We start from the raw sequence: 27,725 nt of genomic DNA, 5'->3' as shown, positions 1-27,725 counted from the left end.
TTTGCGATGTTTTTTTCATTGGGTTCCCTTTGTTATGGTTTGAGAATAACATCCGCTGGATCACATTTTCGAAAAGCGCGGCCTCAAGCATGGCGGACGATCGTTCTCTTTTTTCATATGAAGAAATAATTTAGCCTTTACTCTTCCTACAGTTAAAGTTATGTCCCGAAAGGAGGTGAGAATCTTACAGCTCTTTTATGTCGTCGCTCTGGCGTTTAGAAAGCTTTTGAAGGATATTTTAAGTCGAGAAAAAAACTCGCTTACAAAGCATAAAAATTAGTACAAAACTGGAGCAAAAATTTTAAAAATACGAATATTTTGTTAACTTTTTTGAATTGCTCTATCTTTCGATGCTAGATCAAAAAGGGATGCGTGGCCCTTGATCTTAGGGTGAAAAAGTTTCAAAATTCTTTGACGAATCAGTATGAAGAAATTCCAGAATTGGTAAGTTAAGTCAAAGTTTGTTCACTTTACCTATTGGTAACCTTATTTATTTATTTTCATTATTTTTATTTTTCTCTCATAGGATCCAAGATGGAAAGAAACAGTTCAGTTTGTCTCCTACACTCCACTTCCCTTCCAGTTCCTCAAGGGAAACAAACAACCAGTGGTCACAGATGATGCAAGTCTTGAAGAATGGAAAGAAAGAGGAACATTCATCAATGATGATTTGAAATGGCTGCTTTGTTTAACTCACAATAAATTCTGGTGTCAGGTAAAAATGATACTTTTTATTTACATCTGTTCTTTCTCATGAAAACGAAAAATCTTTTGAAATGGGGTCCTTTTCCCATTTCTCAGCCTATTTTATCAAAACTCCAGTCACAATAAAAGATGTTGGTGAGAAGTTGGTGATTCTGTATCCCATTCTTAGTGACCTAAATCTTATTCCTAGTAAACAATAACCCTATCTTTCAGTGTAAAATATATAAACGAATATGTTATGATATTTTATCCCACTTTCAGAACCGGAATAATCAAAATTCAATTAAACAATTCAAAAGTATTTTACGATTTTTTCTAGGTAATCTTTGATGAATCTCTACATGCTTGCCTTGATAGTTATTTAAAACATGCTCCTAGGTAAGTTAAATACCACTATTTAAGGAAAAAATTGGAGAAGGTTTTTGTACATGTTACATACCAAGTCATAAAAGCACTATGATGATGTGGATCCAATTGGCAAAAGGCCACAATGATATGAAATTTTATAAAACTTCGATGGCATATAATTATATTTTCTCCTGCTGACATTTTTTTACATATTTAAATTTCTTAGTATCAATAACATGACTTTTTAGCATTGCCTGGGGGGGGGGCAAACAAATGGTTGAGGGGCAACTAACTAATGTTTCATACTTTACTTCACAGAGCCTTTGATTTATGGCATGTGACACTACCAGATAAACTGGCTGCTTTACAGCATGATATCAACAAGAGAGTATTCATGGTATTATTGAGAATGTCTACACACAAAGAATCCAAGGTTTGTTCTCATTTTGTATCAGTTTTCCATCATATTTCAATGCTGTTAAAAATTGCAAATTGAAATAAAATTTGAAAGTTTGATGTAAACCAAATGAAAGTATATTTTTATTGTGAAAAAGTGGAGGGGACTAGTCACCCCCTCATCATTCCTGGATCCCCCCACCCCACGTCAAGTCAAGATAAAGGAACTCCACTGTATTCTTGTGCCAGTACTTTTTTTATGGAGCTGATCATTCAAGTGTCTGATGTCCATCCTCGTAAGGAAGATTAATGCTCATGAATTCCATGACTTCTACAGTGGTTTGACCTATTATATTCCCTAATGTTCATTCACTTATTATATGTATTATTGATTACAGGATTGCTTTCTTACTCCAAGCACCTTTGGTGAAATAATTTATGAAAACTTTCTCTTTGACATTCCAAAAATTATGGACATCTGTGCTGTCTATGGCGGAAGGGAAAACAAGCACCACTCTCTTCTAAGAAAAATGATTGAAAATATATTTGATAAGCAGCCTAAGTAAGTTAATCACTATTCTTCTTATAAAAGACACTAACAAGGGCGGATCCAGGGGGGCAAAGCTTCAGCAGAAAAACAAAACAAAACAAAACTGAAGAATTAGATGCTTTTTTTTATTGTTTTCCATTGTGTTGACGGAAAAAACTCAATTAGCCCCCCCTTAAAATTTTGGCTGGATTCGCCCTTGACTAAACTTACTTGATAAGGAGCAGATTTTGGGGGGAGGGGGGAAGGGGGAAGGGGATGGGACTGCAGCAACCCCTCTTCCCTTTAGTTGGGGATGTTTCTTTTCTACCTTTTTTTTTTGTCCAAAATATTCTCAGAATGCAACAAATTGCATAAGGGAAACCATATTTTAAGAAATTCGTTACGACATGCCCTCAGACCTCCTCTGGTTTGGTTTTCCATAGTAAGAGGTGAGATTCCCCTAACACCAAATTTATATGCCCCTGCCCTTCTTAGATTCTTGAATACAGCTATTATAGAAGTTTCAAATGCTTCAATGCTTTTCAGGTATTACGATGACCTGGATCAAACTATCCCAACTTTAATGGAAACTTTAAATAATATAATTGCAAAATGTGGACTTGAAAACACTTCTGATGCTTCGCCCCAAAAGCTAAGTGAAAGGGCTGCAATGTCTGAAAAGGAACTCAGTTCAAACGAGGTTGTGGATATTGTGTTATACCTATCAGACATTGGCCACACTCTGATGAATTTTATGGAGATTTTTCCATCTTCTTGTCAGTATTTCTTCAAGCATGGATTTGTTTCAGGAGTAGCGAATTTGTTCGAAGAAATTATTCCATTTTTAGGAAGTAGACTATCAGCAAAGGATATGAAATTTTTGAGGCCGGAATTAGAAGTGGTCATGACTTTACTGGTAAATGTTTGTAATTTCGTGTTGAAGACCTGTTGCATTGAACCATTGTTGTCCAGGTAAGAAACTACATTCTACATGCTTGGCTTGAATTTAGATCTCAAAGAAATCTGTTAGTATTTCATTCATTTCTTTTTTATTTATTTACTCTGTCTCATTACCATTGCTTATTCCTTGATCCCTCATTCTCTTTCTGCGTCCTCCCTTTCCTTCCATTTTTCCTTCCATCCATCCATTCCTCCCTTTTCTTCCTCCTCTCTCTCCTTCTTTCCTTCACTCCTTTCTCGACATTCCGTCTACGTGCCTGTCTTTTTGTTTTTATTCTCATAATAATCATTCTTTATACCATCCATTTTTGTTTTCTTCTAATGTCAATTTCCTTTCCCTTTATTTCTTTAGATTTTATTCCTTCATTCACTCATTCTTTTCAATTTTGCTCCAAATCCATTATATATCACATAATCTATTGATTATTGGTATCTTAATTTTTTTATAACTACTCCGCAAGACCAATTTTGAAATCATTTACAACATTTCTCGTAGCTTACCAGAGGGTATACAGAAACATGTTGAAGACTATTGTCAGATTCTAATGTCAATACTATCGGAAAAAAGGTAAGAAGCACACAAACAGATTGGATTTTTTAATAACATTTTGGTTGTTGCTATTTTGCTGCAATTTATCAACATTATATGTTGATCCCTACAATTTATTGCGAATGTTCTCATATGCAAGGAAGTTATTTGTCCCACTCCCAGAAAAAAACAGTTTTTAGAGAGTAATAACAGCAGTCTTTGTAATAACTTTCTAATTTCTCATATCAACATTATCAGAAAAAAGTTTTAAAAAACACAAACTGATTTGGATTTTTTTAATAAGATTTTTTATTTTTTTGTTATTTTTTTATAATTACTTATCAACATCATATGGTTGATTGCTACATTATTTTACAAATGCTTTTACAGTAAGAAGTTGTTTGTCAGTTGTCCAGAAAATGGTCTTTAGAAAAAGAGATATGCTGGTGACAGTACAGATTTTGAGTAGATGAACAGATACAGAGCGTAAAGTTCATCATTCTACTTTAAAGTAAACGATTTTGGCATGTACATGTAATTCAAGCTATGTTTTTGTAAAAATATTTTTACTCAAATATTATAAAAGAGGCATTAGTCTGGTTTTAGTAGCAAGGACAGAGAGTGAAAATTAAAGTTCACAGATTTTTTTTCAAGTTTTTTGTGGCCTAAAAAGGCATCAAAAATTAATGTGTTTTTTGATCACAGATTAAGAAATAAGCATTTGTGTAATTTTAGTGACAAGGACAGTAAGAGGTTGCTGAAAATGTGAGTTTGTAGAATTTTTTTTGAAATTTCTCTGCAGTCTAAAAAAAAGGCGTTTAAGAGCCGGAGTAAAGTTCAACATTTCAAGGTCGTTTGGAAAAGAACGAAATGGAAATAGTTACTGTATCAGTCTTTTAGTTTTTTCTTCCTGGGATGATTAATGATCCTCGATCAGCTGTTGGGAACCCTGTGTCTTTTCCTTTTCTGAATCTTCAATCAGAATAGGAGAGTGACTCTTTGGTGACCGTAATCCCAACTCTACCTCAATAGGAACAATATCATCTGCTTTGGTGTAGTAGTCGTACAAAGACTGCTTTGAAGTAATAAATGATGCACCCTCAGCATTAGAAAGTCTTGCCACCACCTCTCCATCACTAGCAATTCGTAGAGGTCTGGCGGCTTTCATGTGCGGAGTAGTGTCCTCCTTGGTAACAGTCACGTGACTGGGGACATGGGTCACGTGGCTTGGGTCTTCTTGTGCTAGTCTTGATGATCCGGTGTTCAGTAGGTGAACAAGGAAGTCATAGTAATCACTTATCACTTCTCCACCCCTTCTTTGTCCGTCTGATTTATAGAATATTCTCCTATGTTCGTCTTCAGCATGGCTGGCATCGGTCATAGACGATGAAGGAGTCTTAGAATTCTTCTCCATTTCTCCGTGCTGCGATTTATTGTGAAACATATCTGCATCACTACTTTGTGCATTTTCAACAAAAGCTTGTCTAATTGCTTTCTTTGCGCCATTATCGTTGGTTTTTGAAGCTTTGGGGATCTTATATGCACTTAAGTTTTTGTCATCTCTCGTCAGTATCTCTGAGGTGGCTTTTCTGTCTCCAAGACTTGAACTGCTGTCAGAGTCTTTGATCACCTTGCTGTCGCTCTGGCTTGTTGTTAACAAAGTGGAGCAGGCTGCTCTAATAAACGTGTCATTTCTGGGCACACCTCTCACAGAGCTGACCTCAACGTTTCTACAAACGTTAGCCGCTATAGTATCATCCCTTGAGCCGTCCCTGACGCGGGCTCCCTGTGTTGGATGCTGGTTCTTTCTCACAGGGTTCGTCTCTAACATGCTTAAAAATTCATCCATTGCGCTGTCATTCTCAGAGCCTGAGCCCCGAGAGCTCGTGTCCCAGTCCAAGCTGTAGTCACTAACTTCTCTCGAAGATGTTATCTCGTAATCGAGAAAGTCTTTGTTCATCTTTTGATCTGATATCCCCGAGGTTTGCGCGGCTGTTTCCTGCCAGTCAAGTATTTCCCCAATTGACAGATCTTCTTCTGAACTGCCAGACTGTAAATTAATGAAATCGTCGTGTACTTTGTCGCGCGTGTCGGATGTTCCTGAGTTCTCTGGGGTAACCTGCCAAGCAAATCTCTCCTCGTCGGTGTAATCATCTTTCCGTGCAGATAGGCTGTTCTCGTTGTCGTGGCTGTTCTCGCTGTTGCTTGGTCTTTTCATCATATTGTCAATCATTTTTAAACTCGCTGACTCCAAGGTTACGGTCTCCTTGAAATCTTCATCTCTTGACATGCCGTCTATTTTAGCCGTGCTTGATTCAGCGTTGCTTGAGTACTTTACCATGGTGTTGTTAGTTTCTTGTGTTTTGAAGCTCACGGCTGCGGTCTTTTTGGCAAAATTGTCGGCACCTGTAGTGTCGTTGACATCATTGTCTTTCATTGATAGGTTGTTTTCTTTCACAGAACTAGTCTCAATGTCGCTACAACTTGTCTTCTTGCCGTCTTCCTCCGATCTTCTCATGGCTGTGTTCTCCTTAGCAAATGTCTCCTCCCTTAGCAAGTTGAAGCTTTTCTCTGCGAACAAGTTGTCCTCTAGATCTCCCACGCTGATATCAAAGTTGTCAGAACTCTTCGTCTCTTGGTCTTTCTTCTCCGAAGTCTTTGTCAAGGAGGTGCTCTCCCTAACTCGTACATCGTCAACTGATGTCTGTGACCTCAACGTTGTGCTCTCGTCCTTAGCAAATGTGTCGTCCATTGGCAAGTTGAAGCTTTCGTCTCCCTTCATGTTATCTGCAACAGAGCTGTCAGACCCCTTCTTCTCATTATCATCATTCTCCGATGTCTTTGTCAGGGAGCTGGTCTCCCTAACTTGAACATCCTCGACTGACGTCTGTGGGGTCGTCATTCGTAGCTCTTTGTCAGTGCTGGGCAACACCTCCGCACAGCTAAGCTTCACTGCGCTCTCACCTTGTCTCTCGACTTGCGTCGCTTCTGTTTCCATTATCCCAGCACTTGATTCCTGAACGACTCTCTTCTTCCCCTTGCCTTTCTTGGATGCTCTGCGTTTCTTTGCTTTGGTGTTCCATGGGTTTTTTGAGTTCTTTGAGTGCGAGGGGTTGCTGTCTCTAGCGGCGATGGCCCTTTTCCTGGCTGAGCTATCACCGTACAGATCGCGTGGTGTTGGTAATGCTCGTGCGCTCGCCTTTGCGTCGATCAACTCCTGCTCCCTCAAAGTAGAAGCCCGTGGTAACTGTAGTGCACTGTCGTTGAAAGCAGGCGTCGTTCCTTTCTCTTTATCCTCGCTTGTCTTTTTCTGGAAAATTCTTCTCAAGAAGCTGGTTTTTCTTGGAGAATTGGCATCGCTTTTGTCCCCGTTGCATGTCGCATTTTCTCCTTTCTTTGACCAGGTGAGGCCAAATGAAAACCACTTTTTGCTTCGCCTAGAATCTTCCTCTGGCTGATCGTTGGTCCCATCTGATATATACTGTCCGTGGTCACTTCTGCTATCACTTGATTGGTTTATTGCCGTGTCGGTTTTGGTGTGTTCTTGTGCGTTGTTGATGACTGATGGTTTATCAACGGCTACCAGTAGAGCGGCGGCGTGAGACTGGCCTGTTTGCTCGTCATCCAAATCCCCATCTGTAACAAATATGAACATCAAAATCCAATGTGACCTCGTGTTTTAGATTTCCCAAGCATGATAATATATAGTTTTCTTTCAAACAATTAACTAGATCTAGATGGTCTTATTCTTTCTAAATTTCCCATTCCATTCCCGTCAAAACTATTGCGCGCGCTCTTTATTATTATTATTATCAAATCCATTCCCCATACAACAATTGCACGCGCACTATACTTGAATGATCCAATCCAGCAACTTCGTCTCTAATTGAAAGTTCTAATAAGTGCTCATCTTCTAATTGATAATTATTTTGAGCAATCAGTTTTCAATCCCGTCACCTTTCATTCCAACGTAATGCGCATGTTCTAATTGTACAGTAACCAATAACAACGCTTTACATTCTCGAACCCAAAACCTTCTCAGCTTTCTAACGAAAAATCGAAGGCTCTGAAACTTATCTTTATGTTTTTGAAATATTATATTTTCGAACAAATCAGTCAGAAAAGCGTAGAATATTTTTACCAAGTGCGGGTTAAGTTACTCTTTTCACGGAAACACTTTTCCTAAAGAATTCAAATTTCCAAAGAATAAAAAAGATTTCTTACCGTCATGATCTTCAATCACTATACCGTTCCACACACAGCAAAACACGACGCTAACCAAGCCGTGCAGAAAGCCCGCGAATCGTCCCGAAGGACGAGGGCTACTTCGACGATTTTCTCGTCGTTGCTTGAGATTCATCTCAAATCTGAAATCCAAACATGGTCACGCGTCAGTACGAAGTAAATATCAAAACCGCGTGCGTGAAAAAATGTTTTGCGAAAATGTCCTAAAACCTTGGAAAAACTCACCAGTAAAAACTGACAGAATCTTCTCCCAAAACACTGCCATTGCAGTGCTTTTTGACGGCTGGTTCAACTAGTTTTTGATACGGAATTGATTAAAACCAATTCCGTTCAAAAGAACGCTGTTTTCTACGAGAAATGTAGAAAACTATTAACAAGTAATTGGGTAATTGATTGTTGATGTCACAGCTGCGTCATCTGTTAATTGAAACTAAATGGTATTAATGATATTAAATGATAATTGAGTAATTAACAACCGAGATTCAAATGAAAAATATTTTATTATTATTTCTGCTCAGCTTTGCGCAAGATTGAAAGTTCAAAGGATTTCAATTTTTGCGCAGTTTTGCGGAAGATTGAAATAAAATTTTTTTTTTTTTCGTGCGCAGCTTTAATTTGGATATTCATCAAAATAAGGATTTCTATTTTTGCGCAGTTTTGCGAAGTTATTCATCAAAATAAGGATTTCTATTTTTGCGCAGTTTTGCGAAGTTATTCATCAAAATAAATTAAATTTGACAGATAATTTATTGTTCAGTTATTGTCGATTCTTAGACCCCGTATCGCAACATCCCAACAAAGTTATCAGAGAAGGTTGCTTTTTACATTTTTTCCTAGGTTCATAAGCTGGTATGACGCACAGTTCAGCATAGAGAATGACCTCATCACAATCCAGTCGTGTCCTGGATCAACTCTTGATGCTACTCGTGTAGAATATATCATCCAAGCCATTCACAGCGCACACGAGGCTCATCCTAACAAAACCAAGAGAAAAGACAAGAAAACCAAAAAAAATGCGAATGAGGTGACTAGCGGCGAAACGCTAGGAGGGGTCAATGAGTTTGTCGAAGAACAGGAAACTAGGCGTCAAATCTCGAGTAATAAAGTAAGGACTTGTCCACTAATATTACTAGCTCTGAGAAATGTCCTAACTATTGTGCTTCGGCAGTCTTTGCGGTTGCCTATTGTTAAGATCATTTCTTCCTGAATGTCTCTCTCTCTCTCTCTCCCCGTTACCGATTGCAGTTCAGATTCGACTTCGACTCCAATATAATGCTATCAAAATCATTTCCATGTAGGGCAGGTTTGGATATTTTTTCTCAGCCTTGACTCCCGTTATGACTTGATTCGACAATGAAGATCAATCAGTTTAGATATTTTCTTTATGGCGTAATTACTTAGGTCCAGTTGTACGAAGAATGGATAGCGCTATCCGACGAATAAATCTTATTCAGTTGATGAAATTTATTGAATATCAGCATTGTGTTATCTTTGTTTTTATCTTTGGTTGTTAACCTCGTGTTTTTTCTTACTGTTGTCCAGGAACTTGGTGGTGCCTCTGTTCCACGTGATGACGTCGATGACGTACAACTGGATTCCATGACAACCAGTGTACGTGACCTGCTTCCAGGCCTGGGAGAGGGATTTGTCATCAAATGCTTACAAGAATATAACTATGATTTTGAGAAGGTCATCAACGCTGTTCTCGAAGATAACCTGCCTGAATCACTTAATAAACTAGATAGGACAATGGACAAGGCTCAAGCACTGAGCTCACAAAATGAACCCAATAACTTGATATCCACAAGGCATTCAGTGTACGACAAGGATGAGTTTGACGTCTTCACGCAAGGGGACAAAATCGACCTGTCCAGGGTACACAAGGGTAAAAAACGCGACGAGGCAAAGTTAGATACCCTATTGGCTGATAAGAGTCACATGACCGAGTCTGTCAAGAACCGGTTAAGCAGGTATGACGTGTATGGCAAGTTTGAGATAGAGCCCAAGTATGACGAGTATGATGATGAGTATGACGACACGTACGACGCACTGGATGTGGGCGCACAGGATGATGACTCGGCTGATGAACTAACAACACGAAGGTGCGAATAATACTTGGTTACACTGTAGCTCTTAGTGTAGTGTAATCGCGCTCGAACTAACATTGTGTTTTTTTCAACGCGCGCTGTTAAGACGGAGTATGGAAGGGAAACATTGGATTGCGAGTGCGATATACCGCCGATATCTAGCAATAGACCTCTTTAGCTTGGGCGTAATTCCTCATAGCATCATTTCTGTGTCTAGCGGTTGCTTATGAGAAGACACATGAATATGGATACAACTCAAACAAAGAACCTTATTCCCAAGAGAATGACATGTAGTCTGAAATGGGAAAACATTACGCTCGATCTAAAGAGTTCCCACTTGGGATTGGGGGCGATAATCTGCTATGGGTTAGCAGGATAGATGACACCCTAGTTCAAATTCGCTCCGTGTTAACAATTTTTATTTTATCAACAGACCATTCACTGTTCCTCGTGTTCTCGGGAAACCCGTTGATCAATCAAGCGAGAGTAGCGAAGAGGAGGAGGGTGAAGAGGAAGCGAAGGAAGGCGAACAGGACGAAGGTGCCAAAACTGAACAACAAACCCGGTGGAGAACCCCCGACAAGAGACCCGGTAATCGGGGATTTTTCAGAGATGGACCCGATGCCAACAGAGGAAGAGGAGGACAGGGGCAACGCGGGCAGGACAAAGGGAGTGATCGTGGTGGTTCTGGAGGGGTAAAAAAGGGGCAGAAAGGTAAAGGAAAGGCTAAAGCACCACCGGACCCCGCGACACTCAGAACCAGGGCACTAAAGGAACGGAACAAGGGACAAAGAGCGAATCATAATAGAAAGGCTGGTGCAGATAGGAAGAGGAATAAAGGAATGGGGCCATTACCGCCACAGTAAGCACAACACACCTATTCACCTTGCGTTATTCTCTCGAGTATTACTCCGTCGCTGGCCGGTAACGTTTGAAACTCAAAGGGTCTCATACCCAAAGGAATGACACATGGTATGAAATGGAAATATAATACGCTCACCAAAATGGGTCTAAATTTAAGATATTTTTGAAGGTCGCAAAAAGTTTCCACGCAAGAACCAACGTAGTATTAAAGTAGTGCTAAATAGTTTCAGACGAATGTAGGAAGGAACCAGACTATTTCTTAGCTTCTTGGTGCTGAAACGCGTCTTACCTCGAATTGTGTTATAAACGTTAATACTCGTTTTGAAATTAGAAGGCCAATCTCCTATGGCATTATGGGACCGAACAGGTCCATCATCTCGTGATCCCAAAACAGTCCCACGATTTCATGCATAAGAACCTTATGATTCGTTTCGGATGGAAATCCGAATTTCGGATTCACTTGGTCATCACAGAATGTGTTTAAAAACAATTGTTGTCGATGTTATGTAATGACATTTTATTACGGCTCGATTACATAACGTTTATTCCATATCCACCCAAATATAAACCCAGATATTATAATTATATTGTTAAATTTTAAATTAATCTATTAAAATAAAATCCTTATGAATGTGGTTGAATTGTACAAAAACATGATAAATAATCCAAAATTATTTCAAAAAAATTAAAATTCTGGTTTCCTGGGAATAAAGAATTCTTCTCGATCCGCTATCTGTCAGTACAGTTTTGCCCTACTTGCCTCAGTCTTATTGAAGCGTTTCAAAACGAGTTTTATGGGGCAAAAAACTAAAGATTTCAGTCTTATGAGAAACATGGCCGATTGACTAACTGAACTTGATTTTCTCATATTTTTAAGTATAAAATATCCTATCCTGCTGGTGACTAATCAAATCGTTTTTAAATTCTATATCGAGAAAGCTTTTGCCTGTCAGTGAATTTGACATAATCTTAGCCATGTTGGAGGATAGGAAGTCGATCCAACATGGCTGACAAATTTATTTGGAATAATTACCGAGACCAAGAACTGCGGGGAAAAACAAATCTTGAAGAATTCTCCATGCAGGTAATTGAATTATCGCTGATAATTTATCGTTATTGTTATCCTAATTTAGCTGCTAATAATAATATGGCTACACTTCCGCACAGAAATAACGATGGACCTAGAGTACTACTTGTTCTTGTTTCATCTGCGAACACAAAACGAGATTCGTTAGTAAAAAAAAAACGAGAAAGCTCCACACTTTTTAATCAGGGAAGCTTTCACAAATTGTCAGAGCTTGCCACAAGAAAAACTCGACTCTCCTTATACCACAACTAATGCCAATACCACCACAAATTACCGCCACAATAAACCCCCTAAAAACTGGAGAATGACGCATCAAAAAGGTCATTCCAGAACTGTTTTTCCCTTGAGGGGATTGCTATCACCGGACTTCCTCGCTATCTCTATACAATTTAATTAAACTTTAGTATGAGGCGTCGGGAGTCGGCTCTGTAAATAAAGTGATTTGACTTGCGGTGAAAACCGGCATCGACTTCCGCTAAGCAAGCAGCCGACATCAGGTCGTTTTTAAAATAACTTTACATCCAAACGAGCCGATAGGAGGAAATAGTTTTAACAAAATGAGATGATATTATTGGTCGTGCATAGAGTATGGTCAAGTAAACTGTAACTGGAATATGTAGAATGTGGTTAGTTATTAATAATGAGGTGAAATACTACCTTTAATTAAGTGCAAGCCGTACGAATCAAATTAATGCGAAATAATTAATTGAGCAAAATGAGGTTAATTTAAGTAACCTTTTGTTATCTTGATTAACGTTGTTAACAATGCGCTATCTTGGCCAGGATAAAGTTGGTAAGATAGGAGGTAAAAGAAAATTACAGTGATCACCAGTACAGTTTTTGCCATCTTCCTTTGGTCGTTATGTAAATGCGGCTATGTTACCAAGTGTTTGACAAAGAATTTATCGCGGTTTTTTTTTTAGTTTTGTAGTAGCACAAGACCATCATCAACAAGTCTGCCTTATCTTTTTGATAAGGCTCCGTCCACACATATCCAGATATTTTTGAAAACGGAATTGCTTCTTCGCGGATTGGCCTTACGTTATCCTCGGAAACTCAGGGGTAAAGTTCTGTCGCTTGTTTGGTTATTTTTTCTGGGAGTGAGAAAGAAACGACAGAATTTTACCCTTGGGTTCCCGAGGTTTGCCTTACGTCCGCACGCACCCGGAGAATACACAACTTTTCAAAAACGGATACGTGTGGACGAACAAAAACGATAAGCCTTTTCATAGTTTAAGAATCGACTCCACTGCGCATGCGAACTTATCCCGAATTTCTCACTTTCTTTTGTCCAAACCTTCTTTGTTCTTAATTAAACAAAAGAAGGTGAGAAATTCGGGATGAAATCGCATGCGCAGTGGAATCGATTCTTAAACTATGAAAAGGCTTATTAGGAAACGCGACGTGTGGACGAGTTTTTTTATTATTATTATTAACGGAATCTAGATTTAAAAAACTCATTTTCAAAAATATCCGGATACATGTGAACGGGGTCTTAGACACCTGCAAACATCCAATACTGTCACCGGACCCAACCCATGATTCAAATTGTCCAAGCTGGTTTATTTTTATGAAAGATGTTTTGTTAAAGTTATTTGATGTACGAAAACAATTCAAATAAAAAAAATGAATCAAAATCAACAGTTCTGACCTTGATAACAAAAACAGACTATCGAGATCTTTAATCGGTGCCTAGAATGAGAATGGAAAAGTGCAAAAGAATAAAGCGTGCAATATGGTGATTGCATGAGATTTGTAAGTGCACGTATAGAGAATACAAGAAATGCTCTACTAATGGGGTACTAAGAATGAGAGTAAAAAAGTGTAATGGAAATAATACAAACAAATAAAGTAAATGAGATAAGTTATATATGTATAGGGATAGTGAGCTAGTAGGATGTCAAAAATGTAAAAATGTGCAGTAGATTACTACAGAAGATAAAAGATAGATATCGTACCGTATCCCGTACCTAGAACAATGAAAGTATAGAAAAACACCCTGTACCCTTTACTTTAGTGACCCGAATTGAGAATAATGATTTATACCGAGTAGCGCATCTATAATACGGGTAAATTTACTTGACGATACCCGTGCAGTGACCAATAACACACTCCGTGCCAAATCATACCATGTCTTATGTCGAGTGCTGGAGCAGGCTCGGCCTTAAGAGAACCTAGCCTGGTCAGGAGATTTGGTCACTCTGGGAGGTGAGGTGGTCAAATTTTATTGGCGACTCTGCCAAATCATACCATGTCTTATGTCGGCTCGGCCTTAAGAGGGCCTGGCCTGGTGAGAAGATTTGGTCACTCTGGGGGGTGAGGTGGTCAACCTTTATTGGCGACTCTGCCAAATCATACCATGTCTTATGTCGGCTCGGCCTTAAGAGAACCTAGCCTGGTGAGAAGATTTGGTCACTCTGGGGGGTGAGGTGGTCAACCTTTATTGGCGACTCTGCCAAATCATACCATGTCTTATGTCAGCTCGGCCTTAAGAGAACCTAGCCTGGTGAGAAGATTTGGTCACTCTGGGGGGTGAGGTGGTCAACCTTTATTGGCGACTCTGCCAAATCATACCATGTCTTATGTCGAGTGCTGGAGTAGGCTTAGCCTTAAGAGAACCTAGCCTGGTGAGGAGATTTGGTCACTCTGGGAGGTGAGGTGGTCAAATTTTATTGGTGACTCTGCCAAATCATACCATGTCTTATGTCGGCTCAGACTCTGGGGGGTGAGGTGGTCAACCTTTAATGGAGACTCTGATATAAAACTTTAGGGGGGAAAAGCTAATGACCTTTCAAAAACAAAGCAAATGAGGAAACGAACTGATAGTTGCATTCAAGATGATGTCACTCGCAATGCCATCCTACCAATATTGCAACAAAATGTAAAGCCTTGCATGGGATATCTACACCATGGTCTCACCTTCACTCTCTGTTTGTTCATCCACTTCCCATTTCATGCATCTCTTTACTGCCTTTTTCCATTTTGCATAATGACGTTCTCGTTCTTTAAAACAGAAAATATTGCTTAGCTTTACAAACTTTACAATTTGTAACATCAAGCTTTAATAGTGATGTAGTGTTTGTACACTTGCTCATCATCTCTGTGGTCTCTTGTTCGATTCCTGGACTCTAGATCCTACACAAACCCATCAAGCTGAATTCAAAATCCAATCTGTGAGTTAGCCATGCCCTGACTGTTATCAGCCCAAAGGCTGTCTCGGGGTTCAATCTGTGAGTTAGCTGCTGCCCTGGCTTAGCTGAGCCCAGAGGTTGTTTCAGGGTTCAATTTGTGAGTTAGCCATACCCTGACTTTGATCAGTCCAGAGGTTGTGTCAGGGTTGTTGGCTTGTCCTACCTTTGGCATCCATTGATGGATTAAACACATCAGTATTGATCTGGGATTTATCTTCAGGGTTTAATGGCCACACCTCGATTCCTTTAGCAGCACCAGCAGCCATTGCAGCACCTAGAGCTGTTGTCTCTGGCATAGTGGGGCGCTCTAAAAGGGAGTACATAGAACATTAGTGTTCTATGCCTATAAACCTTCCATGTTCCTCTTTATACTTCTCAGTTTACAACAGACAAAATTTTCCAAGCAAGACACAGATAAAAAACAGAGTTGTATGCTTTAATATTAAGGAGATTGATAGGGAATTAATGCCACAACAATAAAGAGAAGGCGTGGAGGTCCTCTCGTGCCTCACCCACCCAAAATCTAAACATATTCCCTATCAGATGGCAGCTTGGACGTATAAACCATAAAGAGATTCAAAGGCCTATATTAGGTCAATGAGGAAAAAGATATATATACCCTACAAGTTATTCCCACTTACCTACACTAATACCCAGAATATCAGCTTGTAACTGCATGAGTAGATTATTGACCGTCATACCACCATCAACCAAGAGACTTGCCAATGGTATCCCACAGTCTTCATTCATTGCATCTAATAGCTGCAGTACAAGAAAATATTAGTTTAGCATTGTTATGGATAATGATGCACTTCCATATTCAACTAAATTCTTGAATGCAATGGAAAAAACTCACATTTTCACTTGACAAAAAAATCCAATGTTTTCCCAAAAATATCCTCTACATGCAATGCAATTAGGTTCCATTAAGTATTGCATACACTTACCTCTCTAGATTGGAAACACACTGCCTCTAGGGTCGCCCTGGCTACATGTGCTTTGTTGGTGAACTGAGTAAGACCTACGATTATACTTTAGGGATAAACAAAATAGAAATGAATTATAATAATGAACAGTAATAAGGTATCTGGTAAAGCCTGGTTCACACTAGTGTCAAAATCTGAATGGTAAGCAACTTGCACAGACTCAGTATCACCTAGGGGTGGAAAAAGACAAGCACTGTTAATGAGCAGTACACTACTGAGTCTGCATATTTTGCTTCCGACACTGATTGCTATCCTATTGTGAACCAGGCTTATGTTTAAAGTAACCTACCCTCTAGCATCCATCTGCCAATATGGAGCATAAAGACCAGAGAATGCTGGTACAAAATACACTCCAGCAGAACTATCAACACTTTTAGATAAGGATTCTGAATAAATAACAAAAAGAGCAATATTAACTCCATAAACATTTCTTCATGGTAAAAAAAACTATGGCCTGTAGATTAAACTCACCAATTTCAGAAGAATCCTTAATCAAGTTAAGATTATCTCTAAGCCACTTGATAGCTGCACCTGCAATGGCTACTGAGCCCTACAATGAACAACCATAGTCCTTAACATTATTAATACATGTAAGAAAGAAATTTTGGTGACATGCTTTCAGTTGGACCACATTGAGCTGCGTCACTGCTGTACTGTTACTGTCTGCCTGCCTGCTGGCCTCCATCCCTGTCTCCCTCCATCCCTTCCCTCCATCCCTTCCCTCCATCCCTTCCCTGCCACCTTCCCTCCCATGAATGTACAGCTACCCAGATGTATGAGGAGACAACAAAAATAAATGTGGGACCAAAATATGGACCAAACCACACTACCTTGGTCCTGGACAAGTTGCAATCCATTAGTGGGTTAGCCTTGCCCTGTTCAATCAGCCTTAAGCTCATTTCAGGCTTTGATCAAATTAATCCTATGCCTTATGGGGCAAGGGTGGTCTGTACCTACCTCTAATGCATATATAGTTGGCTGATCTGGTCCAAGTTTGTAGGCTACTGTGGTTAACAGGCCATTTTCTGACAGGATAGGCTGAAAACAATAAGTGACAGCTGAGATTAATGACCTTCTATTCCATACACTTGTGTTAGAGAAGCTGTTATTACTGTAATAGTTGGAAATTCTGTGGGCTACAAATTCATATTGCTTATTGTTCACAAAATCATAGAATTTACTTGTTGGCTTTTTGTCAACCAAATATCGTTAGAATGCTGGCAAAAATATCTTATTTGGGAAAACATACTGTCTAGATATATAGGTTTTTTTAGAATATCTCTCAGTCTATTCTAAGAGTAGCAGTCATATATAGCATGGTTTAAGGGCATGTAATATTCAAGCACTGAGACCAACCTCAAGTCCTGTATTATAAAGTAAGAAACAGCCAGTTCCATATCTGGAAAAAACAATGAATTAGGATATGCTGTAATGCAATTACAGTATTTTTAAATGGGTTTTGGTTGTGCACACTGAGAGATAAGCTATTTTTCCATTTACTTTTCCAAACCTCAAAAAAGGCACAGAGAGATTCTTTAACACTACTTCAAACTTACGTGTTTTTTGCATCTCCTTTACTGAAGCACATTTGCCCTACGAGAGCTGCTTGTTGATCTCCGAGAACCTAATGTTATTGACATATATTAATACGCCGTCCCACTCTAGATTAGAGTAATGTTAATATATCTATACTTACCCCTGATATAGGTGTTCCCACAAGAGGTCCATTAACCTGATAGAGTAAGAAAAATAGTTGTCATAAGTCGGAGAATCCAAGATAAGGGAGGAATGTTTTAGGAGCGATAGACATCTTATTACCATTTTCCCATAAATTTCTGAAGAGCTTCGTATAGATGGTAGGACTGTTGTTGGAATATTAAAAAATCTGGAAAAAATAATATTGATAATATTTAGTGTAAATATAACGGAATATATGGTCAGTGAAGTTAGGTGTAAAATAATATTTGGAGGGTGCTGGGCAATAAGTAAATAAATAAGCCATCAATTCAGCACGTGCTACAAGTGCATCCCAGATAGTCTAGGAAATGAAAAAAGAAGATCAGAATCTAATGCCACAGTAATGATCCACTGTTTATTATTCCACCATAAAAAGGTAATAATAATAATTATGCTTATAAAGCGCAAATAAGCATAGGACATTAATCTGTTCTGTTTATGAAAAAAGTAGAGGCAAAAAATAATAATCATAATATACTAGTCGAAGGCTTTTCCGTAGGAGTACGTTTTTGTGTTCTTTAAGAGTGGACAGTGAAGTGATACTTCTAATTGTAGCAGGTAAATTATTCCATTCTATGGAGGCAGCATACGTAAACGTTATTGCAAAAATATCTTATTTGCAAACAGTTTTAGTATTACTTCTGCTCAGACAAACTTTGGCAAAGCTCAAAATCACTGCTCAAGCAGTGAATATCGTCTCATAATCACTGGTCTCTCAACCAATCACAGTGTGCAAAACCCTATATTCAAGTCTAAAATTATACTAAAGTCACTTACTTGCAGAGAAAAGGATCCCAATCTCCAGTTTTCAGGTTCATTAGCATTGTCCTGGATGCATTAGTTATATCTGTAACATGAATTCCACCTTTGGTCCCTCCAGTCATGTTCTAAATCAATTCAAAATTCATTAACAACAACACACAAAGAAATATTCAAAATCAAGGGTGGCATAGCAGTAGTCCAGCAGTAGTGCACTTGTGCCTGTCACCTCTTGGGTCTCAGGTTTGATTCCTGGGATTGCCATCGCATGTGGTTAGAGGTTTGGGTTTTCAAGTTTCCTTTCTTCATAAAAACACATTAAATCCCATTTCAATCTGTGAGTTACCCATGTCCTGGCTTTCAAGGGCACAGAGGCTCTCTCAGGGTATTAATCAAATTTGAGGGTTTAAAGATATTTTCTGTTTTGGATAAAACCTGAAAAATGCACATGCATAATAGCAAAAAATAATGAATAGTGGAGAATAATCACAGATTGTTTTCCTTACCCAAAGTAACCAGCTATCCACTGTACCAAATAGGCATCTCTCTTCCTTCACTGCTTTTTGTACTGCTTCAGAGTTGTCTATTAACCATCTGAGTTTAACGGCACTAAAATATGTGTTGATTGGAAGACCACAGAGAGACTGAAGAAAAATGAATTTCATATATATATATATACATGTAAATACTTATTTTCCTTAATTTAGGATCACTGCTATATACATTTTTTCTTGAAAGTTAAAGATATTTGAGCAATGATTAGGTTATGATTAGGGTAACTCACCCTAACACTGTCTAAGGTGCTTTTTGGGTTTGAAGCTACAAATTTCTCCACTGTAGACTTCGTTCTTGTATCCAACCAGACTAAAAATAAAATCAATGATTATGGTTAGAACATGTACATCAAATAAGACTTAGGTTGGCTGGTCAAAAAGTGACACCATTTATAAATTTACAAAATCTTCATATCAAATTTATATCAAACTAAACGAATCACAGAAAATATATAGAACTATGCCAAGGTGTAAAATAAAGATTTCCAAGGGTTAAGGGACAAGGAAGAATCTGAGGAGCTCATTATTTTGGTGGTAGGAGTGGAATGGCTTAGACTGTATCAACTCCCCCCAGGAGATATCATGGTGTTCCTTATGTGGAATAGTCCAATCAGAATTCAAGCTTTGAATCGTTTATTATTTGGAATTCTGAGTCTTCATATTCTCAGAAAGAAGAATAAATTTCAATATTTGAATAATGAAACAATAATTAATGGCACCTCAGTGGGTAAGCTTGAGCTATTTTGACTGTAACTTGTGTACAGCTTTCTATAGCATACCTATAGCATTGTGTAGTGGTTCTCCAGTGATTTTGTCCCATACTACCGTAGTCTCTCTTTGATTTGTTATACCAAGAGCTATAATGAAAACAACAATACATAACTACTATAACTATATAACAATATATTATTACTATAACTACTATCATTCAATGCAATGAACTCATCTTTTATATGGAAAAAGGGAATCTAGTTGACTCAAATGTTGTCTGAGTGTTGGGTCAAATTTTTAGACAATAATTTGTCAGGACCTGGTTGTACGAAGCCTGGATAATACTGTCCGGCAGATACATTCTTATCCACTGGATAGTAAATGCTGTTATCCAATAAATTTATCCACTGGTCAAGATTTATCCATCAGATAACGCTATCCAGGTATTGTACAACTGGACCCTGGGCCTTCGAATGAGTTTTATTACCTTTGATATCAGCTGGGTTGATATTGAGGTCTTTGCAGCTCTGAAGTGTTTGCTCCATACATTTGTAGACAGAAGACAAAAGAACTTTAGGGTCTTGCTCCACCCATCTGTGCCAAAACAAAAAACATCAGAAATGCAGTTGCTTGTTTTAAACAGACTATAGTGACTGTAATGAAATAAGGGTACATATGCCATGCTTTGTGTTAAACCAGCTTGATCAATCCTTTCTGCAGCTTATTAGAATTCTTTATTGTCATTTGTCATCTGTTTCGGGGGACAGGGTATATGATTTGAAGAGATGCAGAAATGTTGGTGGTGGACACTTACATGCTACTTCCAATATTACAAAACCTTGGTAGTTCCAAGCTACATGCTGAAATTTAGTATTTTTGCTCTGCCAATCAAAAATAATCAGTCGGTACCTTTTATATTTTTGACTGGCAACAGTAAAACATGGGCAACTTGCAACCACTGCATTCGTGTAATAATTAAATTTTTTATTATATTAAAAAAAGCAATAATCAACCTTTTCATATCAATGCTTGGAAGCATGTACTACAGCGTAAGGAATTGTCCATGAACACACCTGATTGGTTGGCTAGTAACCTCAACCAATCAGAGGCCAGTAGCAGAATATATGACTGCCATATATGGATCCCTAACCATTACAGTGCTTATCGATCACATGCATGAAATTGTACAATTTACCATTGTGACAAATAAAGGTTTTGGTGGATGTCAATCAATACGTTTCCATGACATTCCATAGGTACATGCCCTTAAGAGCTTTGCATTTTCCAATAATGCTGATGAACTCTTTGATTGGCGTCCACCAAAACTCTATTATGTCTCAAAAACTTTTTTCATGATTTCATGTGCATGATTGAGAAGCGCTGTAATAGAGAGGTATATTATTGCTGGTTCCCAAGGGAGTGAAATAACAAAAGACTTGGTGGCCATGCTGGATGATACAACAAAAGAATTCATTGACAATTCTTTTGTTAAATTCATCCAACATGGCGACTATGAAGTCATGTGCAAACAAAGAATATTCATGTATATTAACATTGGTAAAGCTTACCCTTCCTTGGGGTATATACTTTCAAACTCAGCTTGATGGAATGCAAGTAATTCTGCAGTTTTACTAGCAAACAACTAAAAATAATCAAAAATAATATATTTTTTCAAATTTACACATGACAAGAAATACCATGCATATTGATTTGTGATTTTATAGATCGGCTGATCGGCCAGTGGATCGATATACTCTAATAAATCGGTGTTTGACTTAGAATCTACTATGGCTGAAAGTAAAAGGGCAAAGTGCAACTCTAATCCACATTTTCGACATGACAATATCGTATTCATTGCCATCTGGAGACCTTATAATTATCGATTTGCATACTCATGGCAAAGCTCAAAATCAACATTTCACTAATACAAGAGGCTATCGTAGTTTATCATAGTCAGAGCAAACAAGATGGTTTGCTTTTATCGCATTTTGAAGAACCTTTTCTTTATTCATAACACGTACGTACAGAACGGCGTCCATATGCCAAGCATTTCGAAAGCCTGTCATGAAAATGATAATCAAACGAAACCCAAACGTCAATACTCGAAAAAAAATCCTCTAGTATTTGCGTTTTATATCAATGACTTACCAAAAACCTACTGCTTGAGGTACCTTGATCTATAGCACCTACAAGAGGACCGAAGTCTTTGTAGCTGGAGGCCGCCATGTTTGTTTGGGAGGTGAAGAAAGAATAACCCTTGAAATTCAGCCTTCGAAGTGTAAATACACCGCTGAACAACGGGAGGTGGTTTATACATTGAGCATAGCTTAATAGACTCTTAATTATTAATCTCATAAACTTTTCAGAGAGTAGTTTTGGAAGCAAATTTCTTTATGAGTCAAACGTTTTTCTCTGGTTTTTGAAGCCTGTGGAAAACCAGTTGAGTGTAAACATAGTAAAAATACACAACCAATGGTTTACAGCGCGGATTTTTGATTGGCATGTTTTAAGGACACAGGCAACCCAATCAGAAGTTCATAGAAGATATGAATAAAAAGAGGAAAGGAGCATTCAAAGTCGAGCTGTAGCGCACAGAAACTGCACATATTAAATTAATCCGAACCAGGAGTTCTCAAGTTTCTGAATTAGAGTAAAGTGACGTCATTATTTGGAACTTATTATATCGAAATCAATATGTTTTCATATCTTGATGATTAGATTGTTTGATTGGGCCTGCGATATTTAATATAGATTTATTCTCAGGATAAATACTTGATTTGCTTCGAATGGTTACCTTTTCTTCCGGTTTTTCAAACAATATTCAAATTAATATCATTGCGCGCTGCTCTCTTAGCCTACGATCCCTCCTCTCCGCTCACTTAGTTTGTCCTCCTATCTCTTTAATCGTTCAATATTATACCTTTCCATTTTAGTCTCTCTCACACCCGCTTTCAGTGTCGTCACGCAAAGCTTTCTCCGCTGAGGAGGGAGAAAGCGTTGCGTGACGACACTGAAAGCAGCAGTGAGGAAGCCTATTCCTTCTTTCTCGCGATGAGCTTCTTTTACTTCACTCCTTCTACTATCCCCTCCCCACACATGCCACGCGTTTCAAATCACCTCGCGCAATGACCTGTTATGGAAGGTACATCTTTTATTTGGGGAAGAGGGCTGGAGCTTCTGCAGAGGCGAGGGTTATCACGAATTTGGGTCACCCGTAAAAAATTTTAGCCAAACTTTTTTATTTTGACGATAGGGGTTTGATAGGAGGATCATGAATTTCAGTTTTTCTGAGTGAAAGGGGGCTACAACCATTTTTTTAATTACCTCGAAGCCCCCAGCCATCCCCCTCAATATCAAACTTACTCACTAACGAATTACTTTCGTTCTTTTTCTCTCCCTCCTCGTCCCTTCCCTCGGCTTTGCTATTTTTTCAAATCAGCCTGCGCAGCAAAGGCTCTTCAACCACAAAACCACTTTTACATTAATATTGGCCAATAATTTCAGAAACTGAAGTGTCTCTTTTGAATCATATAAACAGCTTTCTGATCAATCTGCCCTCCTCTATATAGCTTTCCAAATTTGTTGTGCCTCTGGGCAAATGTTTTTATCAACATTAAGAAAAATAACAGTTTCTCGTTTGTTTTAAATTGATGTAGGATTCTTGATGCCAAATGTCGAGATATAACACGAAGCAAAGCATTTTAGTCTCGTTTAAAACTTCTTAATTGATTCCATCATAACCTAGAACTAGAATTCTTCATTCCTCGTACTTGGCTTATCTCTTCGCAGCGTTTCCGCGCGCATGTTCGCACTTTCCGCGCTTCGATGGTTGCTGAATTCGTCGCTGTGGAAATGGAAGCTCACATAAATCCAAAAATAAATCAGCCTGAATCTCAAAGAGCTATATTCTTAATAGCCTCAAAAACAGGTGATAAAACACAAAGCCAACCATTTACTTTCTCTAGGCTATAATGAAAACGCGTGGTTGCATCAAATAGTTAGCCGATTGAACGTAATTCAAATATTCCATTACAACAAATTAAAACCGACTGTTTGTTTACAAAAATCCGAGACAGTTTGGAGCTGGCAGTTTATAACTGCGCTGTTTGGTTGACTTTTTGTAGCACGAGTAATCGAATTTTCGTCAAAAGAAAAGGTTAATAATATTCTACTACTAGGAGGCTTTGGCGCCTTTTGGGGGTTTGCCTTGGGTTGGAAATGAAAAACCTGATGAAAGCCTCAAGTACGTCAAATTTTACCACAAAAACAGACCTATCACTTCCTGTCCACGCGCGCTCCTAGCATTATAGATTCAAGGACGTTTGGCTCTATTCAATTAACTATTCCGTTGAGTAGAGGAAAAACGCTTTTAACAATTACATAGATTGCTGTAAAAGAAAACTAGAGAAAAAATACAGTTTTCGCGCCAAAATATCCCCCAAAAATATAGCGACGAAGGCGACTAGTTAAACCTCAAACGACTCCTAAAGATCATTTTAAAAAGAAATAAATTTTTTTCGCGCATATCTTGCAGTCGTTTTAGGTTATGATTGAAAACATGATCATGAACGTGGGCGAGAAGTCTGACAGTCGATCATTTTATGCTCCATTCGAAAATTCCCATCCAAAAAGGTTTTTGGCTATGCTTACAACTTAACCCCTATTGTAAAGTGTTTATTGAACGTTTTTTTATGTACCTCAGTAGCTCTTGTTGCTTTTATATAAGCTTTACCGGTGTCTCAATAGGTAAAAGTTTACGTATTCAATAGTCTCAATAGTAATTTTAATTTGTCTAGGCTCATTAAAAAAGTATGGTTTGGCAACCATTCCCACACTATAAAAAGTTGAAAAACCATTATAAGTGATTCTTCGTAATATTACCAACTAATTAGGTAGTTTATTGCTTACAACTTCTAACTGAGCTATTAAAAGAAAACTTGGTCGAAAGAAAAATGCTTCTCAATCGATTATTAAATTTTCAAAGAAGCTGTGCGCAACAAGGCGGGCAGCGCAACGAGGCGGGAAACACACCATGCGTGCCATTTTTCTTTCTTTCTTTTTCTTTCTTTAAAAAAATGAATGATTTTGATCAGTATTCTTTGTGGTAAGTCTAGACTCGTAGATCTCCCCTTCAGAAAGCACTTTTCGATTTTCTTTGGAACATTAAGGTATCTGTTCTATTTATCTTATCGTACGATGTATCTTATTCTCAAGTTGCTTTAGTACGGACCGTAGGCAACACCATGGCGTAAAAACAGTAGCTACATCATTTCGGCTTTAAGTTGTTTTTTTTTCTTTTTTTGAGGGGGCAGTTTTATTCATGATGCAATTATTCCAAGTAAAGATAGCAATCTCAATGTCTGAATTAAAGAAATATCGAACTGAGCGCTCGTGGTTGTTAATGAATATATCTTTAGCCAGCTAAGTGACTTTTTTTCACTTCTTATTACGCCGCAACTTTTCATCTTTTGGTTTTATAGTCAAGTGTTCGCCTGGGTTGTTCTGATTATAAAGTCTTTCCGCTTCCTCTCTGTAGATTTGAAGCTCAATCTGCTCCCGAAATAATCGATATCTGCATCGACGGAACTTGGCAAAAAGAACAGGAGAAAAACAGAAAATAACCACAACACCACTGATGCAGAACAGCGCCGCGATTACTTTCCCAAAGGCTGTTCTCGGGACGTAGTCTCCGTATCCTACGCTAGAGAGCGTGACTACAGAGTACCAAAATACGTCGGGAATGCTCACAAATTGCGAATTCTCTCCCAAACCTTCGACGTAAAAAATGGCACTAGACATAACTACAGTTATAAATATTAAACACAAAAAGAACACTTGGAGTTCTTCTCGGCTATCAAAAATGGTCTCGAAGAGCAAACGTACGCTTGTACTATAGCGCTTTAGTTTCAGTATTCGTATCAAACGAACAACGCGCAACAACGGGAATAAAGTCCTACTAGTATCCGATAGCGATATATCGAGGATTAGAGTAATATAAAACGGTAGTATCGAGAGAAAATCCACAATCCCTGAAAACGTGAATAGAAAATAGCAAGACCTCGGTGCTGTCGCAAACCGCGCAAAGTATTCGATCGTAAACCATCCTGAAAAAATCGACTCCGCGAGAAACCAAAACTGGTCTTCTTTGTAAAATGTTCCTCTATTGTTATTGAAATGCGTATTATTGTCTAATTGAAAATTCACTTTTCTGGCTTCAGGCAGGGTTTCCCAGCATAGAGCGGCCATTGATAAGAGGGTTAATAGTCCAGAGAAAACGTTTATGATTCGTTCAGCAGGTGTAACAGGGTTTTCCAACGACTGCCAAATCCTCCCTCGTAGAGTTCTTTTCTTTCGTTGATTGTTGATAAACCATTTGACCGAGGAATCTATTTTGGCCAATGAATCACTCTCCAGCTCAAAAAATGCCGTCTCTTTCAAGAAGATCTCGTAGGAAACCGTTGACGGTTTTGATAATATGCCTGGCGACTGATAGTAAAACAGAATGGCATCAAAGACTACTCTGTCGCGATTAAAATAGTATTCACATCTTTTCGAGTTAAAATATCGGCTTCTCTTGTCTTTTGACCCCAGAAGGGTGCTCGGGTATCGTGCCAGGGTTTCTTCAAACGTCTCGAACATTTCTCCACTAACATTAATGCGTACTCGTTCGCGTTTTCTGCTTTGCTTTTCAGCGAAACGATCTAACGTTGAGTATATTTCATGCTCTTGCATTTCCGCTGTGTGGAGTGTCGATTTGTTATAGATCGCAAGCAGTCGTCATCCACTTATTAACTGATCAGCTTGATGCACCTTATCCTTATTTATTCTTTCTCGGATAAAACCACCTCACCGAATTGTCATCCGACTGTCTCCCGGCAAGCATTAGACCAGGCTTCTTACAAACTCCCCAGCCGAGACTCAAGGAAATTGCTTCGCTCCATGAAGGTTTCCTGAGATCTAAGTAGAATTTATCCAAGTCGTCTTGATAAATAATTCAGTGGATTTATGTTGGCTGGGTGAACATGGGACGTTAAATTCCAGAAATTCGGTTGATAATGACTGACAAGTAAGAATCGAGTGGCTTGCGCGCTCAGTCCGTTCAGATTCCGTAGGTACTGACAAACACCAATTGACGACAGGCCCTAGTCAATTATCCTTATCGCGATCAACTCGATATCCGTTCACTGGCACAAACGAACTCGTTTCCCGTTTGAGACTTGACTCTAATAGTATTCCATCCATTTCTATATTCATTAATTGGGGGAAATCCTTAAAAATCTATTTTAAGCGAGTTAAAAATTGCTTGATTAATTTTTCGTTTGTTCTCGTGACAAATGAACTCGGGAATTGTCCGGGAATGAATTTCACATCAAGATGTTTGTCGAAAGCGTTTTTACTTCCTAATGATGCGAGCTAAAAAAAACGCAATATTATCGATAACATTAATCAAGCTCCTCTCTTCCCCCAAAAAAATATGACCAAAGATAGAAAAGTGAAAAAGCTTTCAAAATGATATTAAAATTCGTTTTTGCAAAGAAAAACTTGAGCCTCACTGCGTTGAAGAGAAACCGAAATATTTTCATTCGTTTTGAGTAAATCAATTTGAAGTTCGTTTGTTGTACGTTTAAGAGATATTTTTGTTGAATATGTGAAGGATGACGTCAGATCACCGCTCGCTCTGGCTCTAGCTTTTTTTTTCTTGCGAAGAAGGTCTAAAGTTATCACAATAGGTAGTTAGGAATGGAAATGTCTAAGTCAGTGTTATACGCGTCCGTTATAAAACGAACAGCAAAAACCATGCAAACTTCTTCAAGTGTAATTTGGAAAGCCTACTGCATTAAGCTCCGTATTAAGTGTGAGAATTAATCAAAAAATCTTATGTTGCTTTTGTATTACATGGACAAAAAAATGGTGATTTTAAATTATTTTATTTTCATTTTTCCTCATCTTTGAAATATTTCATCTAAAATATTATTATAACCAATTATTATTGCACGTCTCCGTAGGATACTTCGAGTGCTTCCTGATAATATTCGA

General features: G+C 38.4%; 3 protein-coding genes across 4 annotated transcripts; 1 reads left to right on the top strand and 2 right to left on the bottom strand.

The window, feature by feature from the left end:
* Window positions 1-77: 77 nt before the first annotated feature.
* Window positions 78-11,257, top strand: LOC116303127 (activating signal cointegrator 1 complex subunit 2). Its single transcript, XM_031712603.2, has 11 exons — window positions 78-175; window positions 358-444; window positions 527-715; window positions 1,025-1,083; window positions 1,372-1,486; window positions 1,848-2,011; window positions 2,525-2,950; window positions 3,435-3,506; window positions 8,550-8,817; window positions 9,255-9,814; window positions 10,233-11,257. The coding sequence occupies exons 1-11, from the start codon at window positions 161-163 to the stop codon at window positions 10,663-10,665; spliced, it is 2,388 nt and encodes a 795-aa protein (XP_031568463.1). The 5' UTR covers window positions 78-160; the 3' UTR covers window positions 10,666-11,257.
* LOC116303129 (glycerol kinase 3) lies at window positions 11,154-22,204 on the bottom strand. Of its 2 annotated transcripts, XM_031712605.2 has the most exons (20): window positions 21,837-22,203; window positions 21,257-21,330; window positions 20,176-20,282; window positions 19,757-19,834; window positions 19,208-19,287; window positions 18,930-19,067; window positions 18,442-18,551; window positions 17,746-17,812; window positions 17,624-17,659; window positions 17,484-17,551; window positions 17,284-17,326; window positions 16,885-16,965; window positions 16,399-16,477; window positions 16,217-16,313; window positions 15,889-15,973; window positions 15,583-15,703; window positions 15,105-15,248; window positions 14,670-14,753; window positions 13,402-13,442; window positions 11,154-11,871 (listed from the first exon to the last, which is right to left on the bottom strand). In XM_031712605.2, exons 1-19 carry the CDS (start codon window positions 22,041-22,043, stop codon window positions 13,432-13,434), a joined length of 1,710 nt encoding a protein of 569 aa, XP_031568465.1. In that variant the 5' UTR covers window positions 22,044-22,203; the 3' UTR covers window positions 11,154-11,871; window positions 13,402-13,431. The 2 variants fall into 2 exon arrangements, with proteins under 2 accessions (XP_031568465.1, XP_031568464.1); XM_031712604.2 differs by lacking the exon at window positions 13,402-13,442 and having other exon boundaries at window positions 21,837-22,204.
* A 2,361-nt stretch (window positions 22,205-24,565) lies between these two features.
* Window positions 24,566-26,920, bottom strand: LOC116303110 (potassium voltage-gated channel subfamily A member 1-like). The gene has a single exon (XM_031712566.2). It carries the CDS (start codon window positions 26,418-26,420, stop codon window positions 25,125-25,127), a length of 1,296 nt encoding a protein of 431 aa, XP_031568426.1. The 5' UTR covers window positions 26,421-26,920; the 3' UTR covers window positions 24,566-25,124.
* Window positions 26,921-27,725: the final 805 nt, after the last annotated feature.

The sequence above is a fragment of the Actinia tenebrosa genome, unplaced genomic scaffold (genome assembly GCF_029948245.1).
Source record: "Actinia tenebrosa isolate PJP-AT-01 unplaced genomic scaffold, QUT_ActTen_1.0 PGA_scaffold0__85_contigs__length_37466705, whole genome shotgun sequence".
Classification (NCBI taxonomy): domain Eukaryota; kingdom Metazoa; phylum Cnidaria; class Anthozoa; order Actiniaria; family Actiniidae; genus Actinia; species Actinia tenebrosa.
This window is presented reverse-complemented; position numbering and strand designations above follow the sequence as displayed.

What these genes read in the sequence shown, in the direction of transcription:
- LOC116303110 (XM_031712566.2), bottom strand. Translation starts at nt 26,420, where the DNA reads ATGCAAGAGCATGAAATATACTCAACGTTAGATCGTTTCGCTGAAAAG.
- LOC116303127 (XM_031712603.2), top strand. An exon ending in GTCAAATCTCGAGTAATAAA is followed by an intron (nt 8,818 to 9,254) that starts GTAAGGACTTGT and finishes ACTGTTGTCCAG; the next exon opens with GAACTTGGTGGTGCCTCTGT. An exon ending in GATGAACTAACAACACGAAG is followed by an intron (nt 9,815 to 10,232) that starts GTGCGAATAATA and finishes TTTTATCAACAG; the next exon opens with ACCATTCACTGTTCCTCGTG.
- LOC116303129 (XM_031712604.2), bottom strand. Translation starts at nt 22,043, where the DNA reads ATGAGATTAATAATTAAGAGTCTATTAAGCTATGCTCAATGTATAAAC. An exon ending in TTTATAATACAGGACTTGAG is followed by an intron (nt 16,966 to 17,283) that starts GTTGGTCTCAGT and finishes TATTGTTTTCAG; the next exon opens with CCTATCCTGTCAGAAAATGG. An exon ending in TCCATCAATGGATGCCAAAG is followed by an intron (nt 14,754 to 15,104) that starts GTAGGACAAGCC and finishes TCTGTTTTAAAG; the next exon opens with AACGAGAACGTCATTATGCA.